Here is a 16,735-nt window from a genome sequence, read left to right as displayed (position 1 = left end):
TTGAAAACCTAGCTGGCAGCTCTGTGAAGCGGTCGTTTCCATCTTTCCGACGTGACACGCGCGAGCGCGTGTTTTTAATGCCTCCAGTCACTCACTCCGCGATCCTTTACTATCGGTGTTTCTCGGCTTCGCACACCGTTCGCGATTCCGGCTCGCAGACGCCGCTCCCGCGGCCGCCGTGACATTATTATGTATGAGCAGCTGAAATGACCCGTTAATTTATTCGATGACTCTCGCGGGGAATCAATATCCGCGCGCCCTTCCGCTGGAATCGATTAATGGAACACGCGGACGTGGCCGATGAAACGGGGAACATCTGTTCTTCCCTACGGTATCAGCGGCCATCGATCATCGCGACGATGATGACGAATGACTCGCGCGAATTACAAATTAGTATCTAGATTGACTAACGATTTCCCCGGTAATTCCGGAAGAATCACGCTTTCCTCGCTGAAAGAAATTCCAGCCGCACTTCGAAGTCTACTTGCCCGACTCGTCAATACCTGTAGCACACATTCCGTGCAATCAAGCGGTGTATTTAACTAAACGGAAACGGAGAAACCGAGACATTTCACTGCGATTGGTTTCCTAACACCTAATAAATCCAACGAAACTCGTCGCCCTCGATCTTCCACCTAGAAAATCAGTTTTTCAATCTATACGGATTACGTCACTCGTATTCTACTGACACGTTAACCCCTTATCCTGATGCTTATTTTAAGTCTACGTTCACTCTGAAGATTAAAGATCGATGACAGACAAGCAACAGCTCATTTATACTAGAAATAACCGAGTAACATTTGACTTTGTCAAACTCGTTCGGAAATGTTCATCGCTGCGAATGGTCAACGAAGTCGCCAACGGAACACCGAAACCCCGGCGAGTCGAACGAGCCAGCGACCGAAGATACCCGGCGAACAGCGCCGAAATAAATTCCCCGCGAACGACAGATAACCGTAGGAGGATGTTCGGATCATTATCCGCGTGGTCCGTGAACGAGCGACGAAAAGCCGCGGTGGGTTTCGAGTCGCCGCGGAATATTTACGGCGATGTGGGTCATCGCCCCTGGCTGGTGCGCGGCTCCGATTCGGTAAATTCACCTGCGTGCAAGTCCACCACCGGCGGATAGCGATTTATAAAAGGGTATCCGGTGTCTTCTTCCTCGCTCAATAACCCGCCGCGCAGCCCGGGCTTTCTTCGGTACGTGCCACGGCTAAAGGAGCCATTACCCACCCAGTAATGGACGTATTCAGCTGGCTCACCTTTGACCCGAGATCGCTTGGTACCGGTGCGCGTTTGCTCAAGAAGATAGCCGTGCGGTGACAACTTTTCTCTCTCCTTTTCTATTTTCTCCTCGCTTCTCTTCCATTTCGTCGGGAATTCCCTACACAGGCTCTTCGAAAAGCTCACCGAGAACGGGAACAAAAAGGAAATTGAATCGAACGTGTGATTTTTTAATGTGCGCTTCGCTCGATGAATCTATCAACCCTTTGCGGACGGACGTCGGCATTTCGATAAGATGAAATATTCATATTTGGAAGACTGACTCGCGAACAAATGATTTAATTAGAATAGCAAGAGATCGGACCGCAGTTTTCTTTTCTTCTATTAAACAAGCAATTGATATGTAATTTAGCTTTATATGTCGAAAGTTTCGATCGATATACCGAATGTTGTAATAAATTGTAAATTATCTTGAGGGAAAAGGAGAGAGAAATGTTCTATTTAAATTGAATACTAATTGACTGCGATGTAAACCTTAAGAGTTCGTGTACATAGAAGTTGATTATGCAGTGTTTTATTTAGGGATAATAATTATTTTCTGGGGACTTCTTGAGTGTCTATTTTGTATCCGAATGATTTTATAATCTACCAATCGGTAGATATGTATCTTAGATACGATCAAGCGGGAAAGCGTATTTACGTTAGTATCGAGGAAACGATAGATTTATCGAGTGCTTACCGAACAAACGAATTGTAAATTAACGGGGATTGTATAAAACTGAATTCCGCGGCCTACAGCCTGCGGGGAATCGTGTCGAGAACCGGGCTGTGTCGCGGAAACCGCGATACTGTCACACTGTTTGTCTTCGTTCGAATCCCGGTGTCGCCGCTTTAACGGTTACCGAATAAATGCCGGACGATTATCGGCCGATTGGCCGCACGGCGCGGCGTGGAAATCGTTGATCGCGAATTCGCGTGACAAACGAGTCTGCGTCGCGATTTCACGGTGCTTGGAATGTAATTGGATTTTCTTGGACGGTTTGCGGACTTCTGGGGTTAAAGACACCGTATAGACTGTTTGCGAAACGGTTGTTTGTGGAGGATGAAGATGGATGTTTTGGAACTTGCAAAATCGAACGCTGGAACTACTGCGCCTGTCACAATGACAGGTTTCGGTTTTCTTATCGCGTAATTATATCTTGAAAGGGTCAAACATTCGAGATGATTTTTAAGGTAAATAATTTCACTCGAATACTGTAACGGATGTATGGAGAAACGGGAATACTCTATTGTTATAACTTTTATAAGAATTATGTTAATTATATTAAACTTCTAATGTTAATGAGTAATTGAGTGAGTTGAAATAGTGTACGAATCATTCGAAATGTATTAATTTTGAAGGATTACGCGCATCATAGAATTATTGTGTATTTTCGAAACATCTTGCATAAGCAGAATGAGTTTCAATCTCGAGTGCAAGAGGGAAACTCTTAAGATTTTTAATTTCCCGATAAGATGAAGCTCGAAGGCGAAAGCAATTTATTTCCAATTTAAGGGGAAATGAGTTACGGCTATTTTGTTCAATATCACGAACACCTGGGATAGATTAACGAGTACTCGGCTATTTAAACATGGATCATCTCCAATTATAGTTCGACAGAACTGCGAGTCCACGCTCGAGAAGTAAATATTCTCGATAACGACATTGACGGAATTTATCGAGAGTTCCAAGAATAAGCAGGGAAGCCTGTCAATTATTCCGCTGTCAGAAATATTATACGTCGCCGATCGTTCCAAGGAAGCAGCGATTGCATAGGTCGGCCGCGTAGGAAGTTCGCGATCGTGGGAAGTGGGGAAAAAACGAGAAACGTATTGTCGGGCTGTTTCCCAATCGTCGGGACGGTGAAACAAAAAAGAAGCAGACACAAAGCGATGCCAGAATAAAATCGGGATTGCCCCTCGACTTCCCGGGCAATCGTACAAAGTGGTCGCTCGCGAAATCTAGAATAATATCACCATTACCGGATGAAAGCAAGCACTCGTATAAGAATAACAATGAACGCAACATTGTAACAAATATTATGCCTACCGGAAAGTTATAAGATTAAGTTCCCATAATGTCATCTCAAGTTTCCAAAGAGTCATTCAGAAGTGAAATCCACAAATTACCTGGGAAGAGGTCATTAGTAACGATAGAAACTACAATATTATTCGATAAACGTTAATAAACGTATCAGAAACGTATTTCCTTTCAATTCAAAAGCAGACGGAACTCTCAGGTAGACCTAATATGTTCCAATCGCGAGATGCAAAATTTAAACGTCAAGTTTAAAGTGAAACGATGTGTCAACTGTTCTAGTATTGGTTCGCAGAGATTTCAATCCACCGCCGCGCTTCAGTTTGCGGAGATTTAAGATTAATCTATTGATATCGCGTCGTAAATTACTGTCATCAATTTTTCCACCTCCCCGGAAATCGATTTTTATTCTGTCGGTAGGGATTACCAGCTATACAGATCTCCGCGAGTAGAAAAGATCAACATCCCGCTAATCCGCGGCAAGATTAACCACCGTTCCTACGCGCGCGTGCAAGGAAGAATAGCCACGTAATTCGTCAGCACCGAGGCACGCCATTCATTCAACGCCAATCGACGGAGCTCCTTTGTTTACCATGTACCCTACGCACTACGGAGATCACGGATCTTTTTTTTTTTCATTGTCGGCTCAGTCTGAACCGGGATGAACCCGGGAGGGTGGTGCAACCACGGCAATCCATATTCAAGCGTAATGAACACCGTGTCTGAGATGCAAGTTTCAAGATTCGGAGCGATGCATCATGTTCGAATATTTTCTATAATCGATTGATCGATATGTTTCAGCTCGAAGGTCTCGGAAAAGGAAAAAATTCATTTTCATGTCTCCATTGCGAGTCCACTAAACTTAAAATTCTATTCGAGGTGCAAGAATTTTAATACTTTCGACAGAAAAATTGATTTATTTCAACTAGGACATATCGAAAAAAGAGATTCACTTATTTTTTAGTTGCAAGAATCCGAATATTCGCTATAAAAAAATTGACTGATATATTTCAACTAGATCATACTGAAAAAAACAAGTTCACTTTCATGTTGTTTTAATAAGAGCCCGTTAAACTTAAAATTATTTTTTAGATGCAAGAATCTGAATATTCTCTATAATGAATTCACTGATGCACAACTCGAAGTTCTCGAAAAGAAAGAAATTCACTTACATGTTTTTTATTACGAGTCCCATAAACGTAAAATTAGAATTGTCTGAAAAGTGTATTGTGTCTGTATTTACCGGCGACTATACATCGCGATTCCTGGATGCATATATTTACCCTCGGCGTTTCAGCGTACTTGTAAACACCATTTTTCTGCTGAAGATCCGAGAAGCGAGTGGAGTCTCCACCCTCACCCCATCCCCGTCAAACTTTACACATTCTTATTCGCGTATATTTAGCTGTAGCAGTGGAAAGTATTACCTCCGCGACTGTGCCGAATTCCTCTTAAAGTGATAACGAGAAAATAAACTGTGATCTGTTTGCGGATGTCTCGGAAAGAATTTCCAGCCGCGAAAATCATTTGATTAATCGTCGACAGTCGAGAAGCTTCACCATGCGGGAATATAAAAAACTTTCATTTCTATTTATTGCTGTAGTTTCTGATATATTCTCTACTTTATTACTGTAGTTCGAAATGTGTTATCTATTTATTCTATTATATAAAAAGTCTTATCAATGTTTTCTCTAAATTTAGTCAACATTCCGTTTCACGGACGAAGCGAGCACTACTAAAAAATTATCGACCATTAAGTCAATATCGAACACGCGAACTGAATTGTAAATCAGTAGATGCACTCTCGATGTTTCTATAAAGAAATTTCAAAACGTCAATTTAACTGCTCGGTAGCTTTAGTTTTAACCCTTTGCGATCGACGCCGCAACAATGGCGACATTTAACATTTATCTTCGAAATCGTTGTCGCCAATATGGCGGCATGTTCATTTTTCCTGAGCACAGTGTTATTTTACGATCGAGAGGTGTTGTATTTATTATTCTTTACAGAATTTATATTCAACAAAACACATCAACTTCAACAAATTTTTAACACTTCTTTCGTTTCAGTTCAGAAACTGAATTGCGCATTTTTATTTTTACATGAAAACATTGTAAACAGCGCGATCGTTCCATTTTTCCATTTCTAAGCAGGTAATAGCACAACTAAAAATAAATAATTAAAAGGAAGACAAATAAATAAAATTAATTTGATTCTACGAACCGATAGAGTGAGAGGCACTCCAACGGTTAATACCCATATATTGATTATAAACCACCCATAGAAAAATAACTTTGAAAATATATATTTGCTTCGACTGATCGGTACTGTCACCAGAAAAATGTGCCGACCGTAAAGGGTTAATATTCACCAGAGTAGCGAGCCACTGATCACGCGCTTTAAACGTGGCCTTGGTCTTGAGGCAGATCGAGGCCTACTCGAATCCGCACCCTTTCCTTCGGCGAGTCCTCGACACCCTCCTCCATTGTTTCACGAACGAATCGGCTCCCCGCACGGTCGATAAAACGGGCGGAAGTAGTTCGGCCGCGATTTTGCGGAACCGACGCGCTTTGCGTCCGAGCGAAATCGAACGGAATGGATGAAGTTCGCCCCAGAGGTTGTTAAACCGATAAATTCCGGCTCCAGTAAATTATTATGGTCTGGACTATCGAAAACAGGCGCACCCTTTTCAGTGAACTCGTTTTCTCTGAAGCGTCGCGTCTGCTTTCGTTAATGACGAGAGAACGTTCTACGCAGAAAATCCCGTAGAACACGAGACAATCGCGAGGAACGCGAAATCTTGAATTAAAAGTCAGTTGTACGCGTTTCTAGGGGATATATCTTACAATATTGGACACAGTGGAACTAGAAATAATTGACTTGGATATTAAATTATTAAAAATATAGACTTCTCGTAGAATAGAGCGTTGATCAGGAAGAGAATTGAAATTCGATTCGCTTTAATGCAATGTTTCTTTGATAAACTGTAATAAATTTTGTTTTATAGAGTTTCATCAATTCTACTCTCGTTTCGTCTGTTTCAGAGTTATATTTCGCTTGCACATTCCAATCGGATCGCGCCTATTGTCACAGTATTCCCAAAATATGTCCGTCGAGCGTGACAGTAAATCAGCAGTCGTTGAAGGGGATTAATTAAAATTCACCGGCGAACCGCACGCCCGGTGACGAACGTCGGCGTCCCGAAAAACTCGAATTTCACGTCCGAATTTCCATGGGACACCGTTGCGCGCGAACGAAATGAGGAGTGACACGCCGAAAATGGCGGCCCGTGTATCATCGAGGACGGACAAACCGCGACGCGTATCTCCAGAGTGCAATCCGTCGATTTGCATCCCCCATGCAATCTTTCCGCCGTTTCACGGTCGAATGGTTTTGTAATATAGCCGGTAATGCGCGTCGGAAGCGGTACGTTGCGGTGTTTCCGTAGAAAGGACGCAATTGTACGTGTAATCGGATCAGTCGGAGAAAAGCAGATTTCGTAGTTGAACGTGCGGGGATTAGGCGAATCCCATCGACAGAAACACTGCAAGTTGCCTTTCGATAGAACAGTGAACATCGATACTGTGCATTCGGTCGTTTCGGAAACGTTCCTCCGAAAAACAGTGCGAACACTATACCCGAAAAAAGCAACTAAACGGTGAATCTTAATAAACGTCTAACATTCAGAAGTCTAGCAAACAGGAGGACATAAAACATCATTCCTTGCCGCAAACAAAACACTTTCGCTAGTTAGAATATAAAAGTATCATACGCCGTACCATAATTCTCGAAGTTTACACCGAAGCATCTTAGCAAACGTCACTAACCGACCGAGACATAAATTCATCCGTGAACATCACAAACATCCAAAGATCCCCGGTACGCACAGGTAACCGTTTACCCCGAGAGAATCTCGAAAGAAGCAGGCAAGCCTGGCAGCGTGGAAATTCGGGGGGCGGCGGGGGCAGTGTTAAACGCTTGGAACTCGATATTTACTTTGTCTTGGTCGTCTGTTCGCGCACCGTGGACATTCACGTGGCACGTAAAGGTGACGGACGGTCTATTGGAAGAAGCATATCACACACGCGAGGAGCCGGCGAACGGAAGCGCGGAACCGGAAGCACGTGGGCTCAGCCGTACGAGCGACGTCGCGCGACACACTGGCTCGACGCTGGTCGTCGAGTTATCTCTGCGACGGCGCTCGTGCTCCGAAACGCGCGTCTACGCGTAGACCGATAGCACGCGACAAAGAGCAACGTATGCATTCACGGGAATATTAGACGGCGAAGTTCTGCTCTCAGCGGCGCGTCTTCGGCAGACCCGATCGTCGGAACAACTTTTCACTAGGATGACGAACGATCGTCACCCAAAAGTAACATTTTTCTTCGCGCGAGAATTTCGGAGAGAACTGAATGTTTTGTTTAATGCGTTAACGGTCGCTTTGAAATTGATGCACGATACAAGCAATTCCCTTTTTTGTTAGTTGATTTTTTGTGAATTCTTGAGGAGTTCGATCAAGATTTCATATTGTAGAATAAAATTAATATATTTTTTTATTTGTAATAGAATATGGGACGGCCGTCATTTTCACTTGTGTTCGCGAGCATTAGACGTCTATAACGTTGCGTCAACGTGTTACTAATTGATACTTGTAATCATTGTATTATTTATATTTGATGATTGCATGTTCCAGTTACGTGAATGTTAGGTTATTAAAAATTGAGAGATTATAAATGTACAATTTGATTATTCGAATTAGCGTTTGACAGCGGGACTATCCAGGATTTAAGATCGACATGGAATTCTTGCGAAAGTTGTAACAATGGATTTTTCTATTTTTAGAATCATTTTGGACGTTTAATACTCTGAAACTAGTGATTTCCTGGTGTTGATACTTTTATGTGCAATTTAAAATTTTATAGAAAGAGGTTTGAGAAGCTAAATGAATTCTCGTTCGGGAATGGTTAGACGGATAAAGCGGCAAACTTGTGATTTTGTTAACGCAGCTGCTGAATTTCATCTGCTGAACCCACGCGAAGTGGTTTTTTCGGTATAGAGGAGGACGATGCTAGGGAGAATCGATCTCCAGAGAGTCTGGCTCAGTGTCTGTGAATGTGGATGGAGGATAAAAAATGTCTCGGCTACGTCGCCGGAGAATTCCTCAAGAGCGGACCTACACTGTGCGAAATAGAATTTCCTAATTAATATTAACGAGCGCCGCGACGAAAAACCCGTCAAGATCAAGATGAGAATTGTAGGTGAAGGTTGTAACGTTGTCTCCATCGATTGGGAGCTTATATTAGATTACACATGGAAACGGCCAAATTGGAAGATGAAAGAGCAAACTCGATTAAATCCGACGCTCCAGAAAATTAAATTGTTACACGCCTCTTCTCCGTGAAACCCGATAACTCTATCGAAGTGTAAATATCAGACGTATCAGCCTGTAGACGGAGCATTATAAATCGCTTATGCATTACTCATACTTTATCGCATCGTGCGATTGCTTAATTAAAATTTCAAGAAACAATCATAGCCTTTCGTACGCTCGAGAATAATTGCACTGCGATTATTCCACTTTGTAAAGCGAAATGGCACCGCGCGATTTCCAAAAATAAGAAGAAAACGAACGAGTGAAACGCCGCGGCCTGATTAAAAATCAAAATTGCGAGCCGAGCTCATTAAATCAACGCTCAACAACTATTACTTTCCAACCGTACCGTAACTGGAAATTAACGCAGACGTTAAGATTGCGCTAGAATGCAATTTTCGGTTTCGCAGAAACATCTTTTGCTTGTGATTACATCTGTTGATAGGCGAGTCGCGTAAGTTTAACTCGTTAAGTGGCGATTTTCATTTGAAGTCGATTAAATGTTGTGCTTGATGCGCTCGTTTCTTGTGTAATCTGCTCTTCTTTCGCTTTTGCACGGTCCAGTGCTCGCTGTATTCAGCAGACAAATCGAAAAATACGATAAATGAGTATCATTAGATCTCGGTGGTCTTCCGAACGAAATCTTTCATCGGAAGGCTCAGCATCGGTGTATTGATATAAACACAATCGAGTTCTATTGTCTGGATGATGAAAAGGTGAATGAAAGTGCGCGCGGTGGCCGAGAATGAAGATTGAGCGTCCACCCTTAGTCATTGTTCCAGTTACTAAGAAGCAGCCGCACGGCTCCCGGAAGTACTAGACACGCATCGTTCATTAACACTTCGATTAACATATAGCGGAGTGAGCAACATCCTTCCGTTTCGTAATTAGTCAAATAATTGAAGTCATTCTGGTGAACCTATTCCAATCCAACGTGTTTTATGGGTTTTATTCATTCGATTCTCTTATCCTCGATCAAGACTTTAATTACCACCTTAATCATTTCCAAATAGCATCCGTTACAAAATAATATTAATAATGGCTAATTAAACGTAATAAGATAATTTACAAATTTCGAAATAGAATATAATCCCGTCGGCGGGAATGGCAGCCACTTAGGCCAATTACTGTTACAAATTGCGAAATCATTAGAGACGTGTTATTCGTATGTAAATCACGGTTCTTTTCATACCTTAGACACGAATAAAAAGTAACTTGCGAAGTAATCCGCGATATCATCGGTTTAATTATGTCGTATCAAGTGAATCGATATGAATATCGCGGTGTTCAATCTTTAGAGTCTAATTAAAACACGGATAAACCCGCGATAATACTAAATCCTGGAACGTAAGTTGGCACAATGAACTGTTATGCGGCCGTAAATTGAATGTAGTATTCGACGATAAACAAATCAATATATCTCACCAATTACCGTTTATAGTGTACAATAAAACTGCGTCACGCAGCGAATAAAATGGTGCTTACTAAAATAGTACGGCACGCTAATTAGGGTAGCGCGACGCACTGTGAACGCGAAACAACCGCGCCAAGGGAGAATTAATAAACAGTCGCTGGCAATTGCCGTGCACCGCGAGTCGTAATCATCTCGGATCCTTGCGGTATGCAGTTGTAACGCGCCACGAAAGAATTTCAGTATCATTCGATGTAAATACTGTCCCCGGTGAAATTATAGCGTCGCGGAGAAATTACCGCAATGGAAGGAACAGAAAAAGAATAATTCTTCTGCCAGAGCCAGGGATCTTTTGTACATTCTTACAACTAATTACGAGAGGGTACCGAAATGCAGTGTCACTCTTGATGGTACTCGTGCGACCGTATAATTCTACCGCTTACAAGTATACGATAGTTCGAATCGCAGGTGATATATATCTGTCAACGCCGCGCGATTTCCTTTCAATTCGTAATCTGCGATACAAACGCAGTCGATGTTCCCTTAATTAAACGATACACCGTGAATCCCAAGGAGATGGGTACACGCAGGTTGCTTTCGAATTGCGATTAAATTACCGCCCGTTATTTTAAGAACTCGCTTTCACAACGACACAAACGTCGAGTTACGCGCCGTTCGGAAGTAATAAAATCGGCTGGAAAGCGCGATAGCACGATCGCGGTTCGAGGCTGAGAACCAAGGAAGCGATAGGTTAATCCGGCGTAAATGAAGACGGGCAAGAACGTCGAAGAAGGTTGGCCGAAGTGTGCCGGGGCGGTTTCATAACGCCTAGAAAATCAGATTACCTCGAGTATGAAATACGTGCGACGAAAAACTTATCGACATCCTCCGGAGCGACCGCCGACGAGACCCGCGTACTCTTGTTTCCGAGCGAGCGGTATGTTTTATTCATGCTCGCCATTCATGGCGGTAGAACGTCGAGAGATTTACAGTCATCGGCTCCCGCCTGGTCACGCATTACAGTTTTTCAAAAACACGAGCCATTTCGATACAAGCCACTCCCTTGTTTCGGCCCCGAAACTCGAAAAAATTGACAAGGTGAACGCGGTCGGATTAGCATACGAATAATTGGAATACCCGAGCCTCCCCGAACAATAAGGCATAAATTTTTAATACGAATGAATTTAATATAGCCTCGCGATTCGCTAAAAATTATGAGCGAGCCGCGAATTTTTATGCAAATGGCAGATGCTTCCAGGCTGATACGAAGCGTTTAGAATCGAATAAAAATTAGTCGGTGGCTGAAATCGGTTAAGATGCAATAAAGCTCGTTAAACCGCAGTTATTTCTTGGCCACGTTAAAGTTTCCTAGGATTCGGGCTGCAACAAATGCATAAAACCCGCGGATCCCGTACGCGCCGGCCGACTATAATGCATCGCATTAATAATTTAAAGCCACTTTACTGCCGCCGCAATACTAATTCGAAGTACGGCTTGAAGTGTTCGAAACGGTGAATTTCATCCGCGGTTACGTGGATCATACCACTTACCCGTAGCTGAAATTATTCAAAGCCTGTGCAATTTTCTCCGGTCGGCTTTCTACGTGCAATCGCTGCCGTGGCAAGCGGTTAACGCCTTAAGTACCAAATTTCCTTGGTAAACAGTGTTATTCGCGAAGTTCGAAGCAAGTATTAGCCTTTCAATTCGCTTCTGAACACGAAATCGTTACCATTCAATTTCCAGTCGTAAAACATTCCCATTTGCATGCGAATACTAAACCGTAATTCTGGATTTAAAGGAATTGATAAGGTTCAATCATGATCTTGTGAATTACTCGTGACAGTGGTTTCTTACAATCATTTGTCGATCATTCAGATTTTTCAATGTTTCCTTACACTTGCTACGTACTTCAGAAAGTAGAATAAATGAGAATTAAGTAATAGAGATAAGAATAAGTGTATTATAGCCAGTGCACTGCACTAATGACGTCTTTGAGGGCTCAACGGGTTGACACTTTCAATCTGATGATGGTACTAAACGGCATTTAAGTTGCCAAGAGTCCGGCAGTGGCACCAGTAACACGTAGCGCACTGTGATCTTCATGAATTTATTGCAAAGAAATGAATTACGTTATAAATATAACATTTAGTTTACAGCTAACTATTCCAGTTTCTGATATTTAACCGCTGAGTATATATTTTCCCCTATATCAAAGGGAGGGCTAAGAACAGCTGCTTCCAAATAAAATCAAAGCTTCTTAGCGAAAGAAATAAATAAGCACTAATAATAATAATTAATTAAGCTGTCAGCCATAAGATCCCCATGTGGTACAATTTTCCTTTACCTAGACGTTCTCTAACTTTAGTAATTTAAAATGTTCCTGCTACCTATCTGTACCATTCGGAACGAAAGGGTTAAATAGCACCAAATTCAAAGCATTAACCCATTGCCTTACAATGACATGAGATTCATGGTGAACGTTTCAAATGAAATTTAACAAACATCAAATTTACTCAACTCCTTTGAATACAGATTAAACATTATTCTTCTGTCATCGATTATTATATTCCAGGGCAAACGTAGACATAGAATATGCATAGAATTTCTCTCTTCTTTCAGTTATTTCTGACAAAGTTGTTGCGTCGATTACAGTCGAAGAACAAATCACAGGGCAAGATGTTAAGGATCCAACGGATTTTCGTGAAGAAGAAATTTCGTTTCCGCGGACCCCCGTCGGAACCGCATGAGAACCCCGCTAACGGCCCACGCGAGGCATGGGACGTTTCTCACATGGGGTACCGGTCCCTGTAACCTTTCCTTGACCTTCACCTACACGCTGAACTTCTCGCAGAGCTTCCGCGTAAGAAACATATCGATGGGCTGTCTACGCGCGGCTCGAGGATCCCCCCGGCGTTCCCTTCGAAAGCCGCCTTTACGGAATCCGGCGGATCCGGCCGCGATCAAAGCGGGGAACGGCCGCAATCCACGAACGCGATTTACACGATTGCACTTCTGGCCTCTTTATAATCGCTCCTGATCCCTCCTTAACCCTCTGCGGACGAGCGGCGTGCTATTGGCTGCATCGGATTTACGTAAAACCGAAAGATGCAGTCGGAGAGTTTGATTGTGCAAGAATAAAAGATTAGTACACAGTTCTCTTATTTTTCTTAGTATTTAAGTGATTGATATCTAATTCAGCTTTCTGAAAAGATTTTTAACAGGCTAAGCACCGTGTCAGTCACTGGTGACCGACGCTTCTGAATAACTAGGAAACAATTGTAACATACAAGATAACCGATGTCGAATGAAGACGTTTAATAATGTAACTAAGTTGATAATAGTCTGATGCAAAGATTACGGCAAATAATTGATAATTGTTTTTGCATTTCTTCGCTACAAAAGAAAAACTCTACGGAGAAACAGTGAAGATTATCGTGGCGTTTAACGCGTTAACGTTAAAATCTCCAGTCATAAAAGATAAAGAAAGCTTCGATCTTGTTAGCGTTTTTACATTTATCAAGTTTGCGCCTTGTTAATTTTCGATTATTATTCCTTCGTTCGCCAATTTCTTGTTGAGAATGAAAATTGATCATTTCTGGGAAGATTCTCTACGTGGCTTTTCGCTTTTTCCGATCCGCGTTTAATTGGATTTTAAGAGAAAAATTCGCGAAGGAATTTCAATTACAACACTACAGAGAAACGTTCTTTAAAATTTTCTATGCGTCCGAGCTCCGTAAATTACACGTCGTTTAACGCGGCGAATTACGAGAAGTAACACATATTTCCTCGGTGGAAAGTAATTTTTTTTACGTAATTACTCTTTCGACCGATTCCAGCCGTTCGTTACACAAGCAGGAAATGTGTGTTGCGCACAGCTGCCGACGACAACCGATTTCGCCGATAAAAGTATACGATCGAATTAATCGCTAATTAATCGCGAGCAGGATGCCTTCCTCGGCGGAGATGCTCGTCTTTTTATAGGTGCCCTCATCTTACTAAACGAGAAGGGAAGCATGGTTAAACGTGTACAATAATTAGCAATTAGTTAAATGAATCGAGACTGAAACGTATTCCAAGATAATCGAACTTTCGAGGACTTTTGGACAGCTGCGAATTTACATTCGAGAGAACGGGAGAGGAATGTAGATATTAGATTTACGAAACGAGTCAATTTCACTCGTATCAGATTTTATAAATATTATTTGATAAACGTTTAGGTCGATTTTCCATCGATGCAGATATGTATCCTAATCGACAACTTTCAAGCCTTTAATTTCTAAAATCGAATTGAACGAGTATCAATTTTCCTAAGAACGATAGAAGAAACTGTACAGTATATGTCTGTAAATCTAATTAATCAGTTGAAAGTGTCCGAAATCGTATTGTCTGCGGTTCGCGCGGATCCTTTTCAATCGAGCGAGAATTTAATCAGCGTTAATTGCCGCGGGACTTACTGGTTAGGGAAATCAGCATAAAAAGTGTAATAGCTGTTCGTGATACGAAATTCATTTTAAGTGGCGGCGATAGAGAAATACGCAACGCAAGCTGCTTAATGGAAAGTGAATTATTTAGAGCAATGTGTTCAGAAGTCCTACCGCAGTGGCCTATCAGAATATTACATAAAGAAGATTAAACGTTATTTTGTCCTCGGAAATAGCCTTGCACGAGCCGGGTACCGAGATACTCTAAGGATTCTTGCGAACTTTTCTGCACAACGTTTGCACATTATCTTGAAATATTCAAGTATAATTACTGCGGGACTTCTCGATGTTCCAGACTGAGTTGGAATCTTCCTTTGAAATTAATTACTCGTGTATCAGATGCTTCGGTTAACCAAGAAGTTTCGAATATACTTTTCTTTAACATAAATTTACTTTTACTTCATTAACGTACTTCAACACTTCCACAGTGATTGGCGAATGTTCCTTACTAATTAATAGTAATTACTGAACTTCAGATCCTCGCGAAGATAATGTCGTTTGTGTATAAATGTGTACAAATTGGTATAGAAACAGATTCCTTCGTCCCTCATAAGAATTTCAAAGAAAATTTAAAATAGGATCGCAAGAAACTTTCTTCGACAGTCCACGAAACCTTTGAAATACGTAAATCCGTCTAACATGTACATTATACAGCATAATTAGTATAAATGAGATGTCGGAAGTTATATATTTCATTTTAAAATGCTGCGCACATTACTGTTTCTTTTAACACGTTAGAAAGACCTATGTTTATTTAATCACTGATCATAATAAGAAAATAATGTTTGCAACGATGACGTTGCAGCGCATTCTTGTGTTGCGCGTTTAGTTTTCCGATTTCGGCTGCTGATTGCGGATGAATATGTAGTTTAATAAACGGATGAATTATTAATGTTAACATATTGGAATGTTGCAAATTGGCTGTATATCACCGATATGAAGGCGTTAATCAATTTCGTAGCTGCGTCGCTACGCAGGAAGGCTAGCCGAAAGAAGGCCATGCATATTTGGTTTTACGCGGATGCATCCGCGCACTGCGACGCTCCGTGGAGCAACGTTCGTTCCGGACTGTGTACTTCCTTTAATTGACCGTGTGCTTTTCCCCTCCCCGTTGCCAGCCATCCAGCTGCTTCCACCCCGTCTTCGGCATTTTCTTCAACGAGCACTAAACCCGCGCACGCAATAAACGTCGCATTTGCTCGTTCGAAACTCGTCGAGAAGAACGAGAAATTTCTTTTGTTTCCGACAACGGGGACCCCGATGGGAGATATTGAACCCGGCGCGTCTATTATCCATCTTTTTCCTCTTATTCTAGTCACCATCGATTGGCCCGCTATCTCGGCATTTCATATCCTCGACCATTCACCATTCTGCCAATATTCTCTGTCTTAATGGCCGCCTGTATTCTCGTCAACAGAAAATTCTTCGTTTAACCCTTGTGCGATAATCACAATTGATTTCATATTAACCTTGTGAGAACTTTAAAAATTCTAAAAGTCTCCGCATAAAACTCAATTTCAGCATCGAGGTCTTAAATACTAGGAAAGAAAGAAACTGCATATCTTACCGGAATGATGAAATCATTCATCGGCAGCTTTAGATTCGGAATATCGACGATCGAAGCCATTACAGTTATTCGACCGCAAAGCGCGAGTATCGTGTCGTTTTAAACACTCCACAGATTAAACGGGAAACTGTATATCCGCTCAATGCGCAACGAGCAAAGGGAATTCTTTAAAGAGAACAATCGAATGAACCAGGATACGGGGAATAAATAAAATTGTTCATACATCCGAGGCGAACCGTGTTCCCGCATAAATTCTCTTGTAAGTAGAGCTTGGAACCAACTCCACCGGTTCTCGGGCTTATGAAACTTATTGGAAGTGTGCTCAGTGTCCGAAGAATTCTTAAGAGACTTCGTGACGAAGAAGCATCTGCGATTCGACCTGGAATCTGGGGAGGCCCCGTCCCATTTAAATAATTAACATTTTCCTGGAGCCCCGATCGCGGCCGGCGGCGCAACAAAACCAACAGTAGCGAACTCCTCGAGCGAGAAACAAAAATGGGGGGGGGGGGGGGGGAAGAGACGTGCAATTTGAACGTCGTTTTTCCGTCTATAATTTTCCAGTTACGAGCGAATCGTGTCGTTAAGGGGGTGCCCATTATGATCG

General features: G+C 42.0%; 1 protein-coding gene across 3 annotated transcripts in view; it reads right to left on the bottom strand.

The window, feature by feature from the left end:
- Positions 1-16,735, bottom strand: part of LOC116430476 (WD repeat-containing protein 47) — a 118,498-nt gene that overhangs the window by 91,701 nt on the left and 10,062 nt on the right. Inside the window, exon 1 of one of the 3 annotated variants that reach the window (XM_031984686.2) lies at positions 7,298-7,450. The exons of the other annotated variants lie outside the window; for them this stretch is intronic. Within the exon in view, the coding sequence (XP_031840546.1) occupies positions 7,298-7,332 (35 nt within the window). The 5' untranslated portion in view covers positions 7,333-7,450. Of the gene's footprint in view, positions 1-7,297; positions 7,451-16,735 lie in introns of those variants that run through there. 3 annotated transcript variants of the gene reach the window in all.

Source organism: Nomia melanderi, chromosome 7, assembly GCF_051020985.1.
Source record: "Nomia melanderi isolate GNS246 chromosome 7, iyNomMela1, whole genome shotgun sequence".
NCBI lineage: Eukaryota > Metazoa > Arthropoda > Insecta > Hymenoptera > Halictidae > Nomia > Nomia melanderi.
This window is presented reverse-complemented; position numbering and strand designations above follow the sequence as displayed.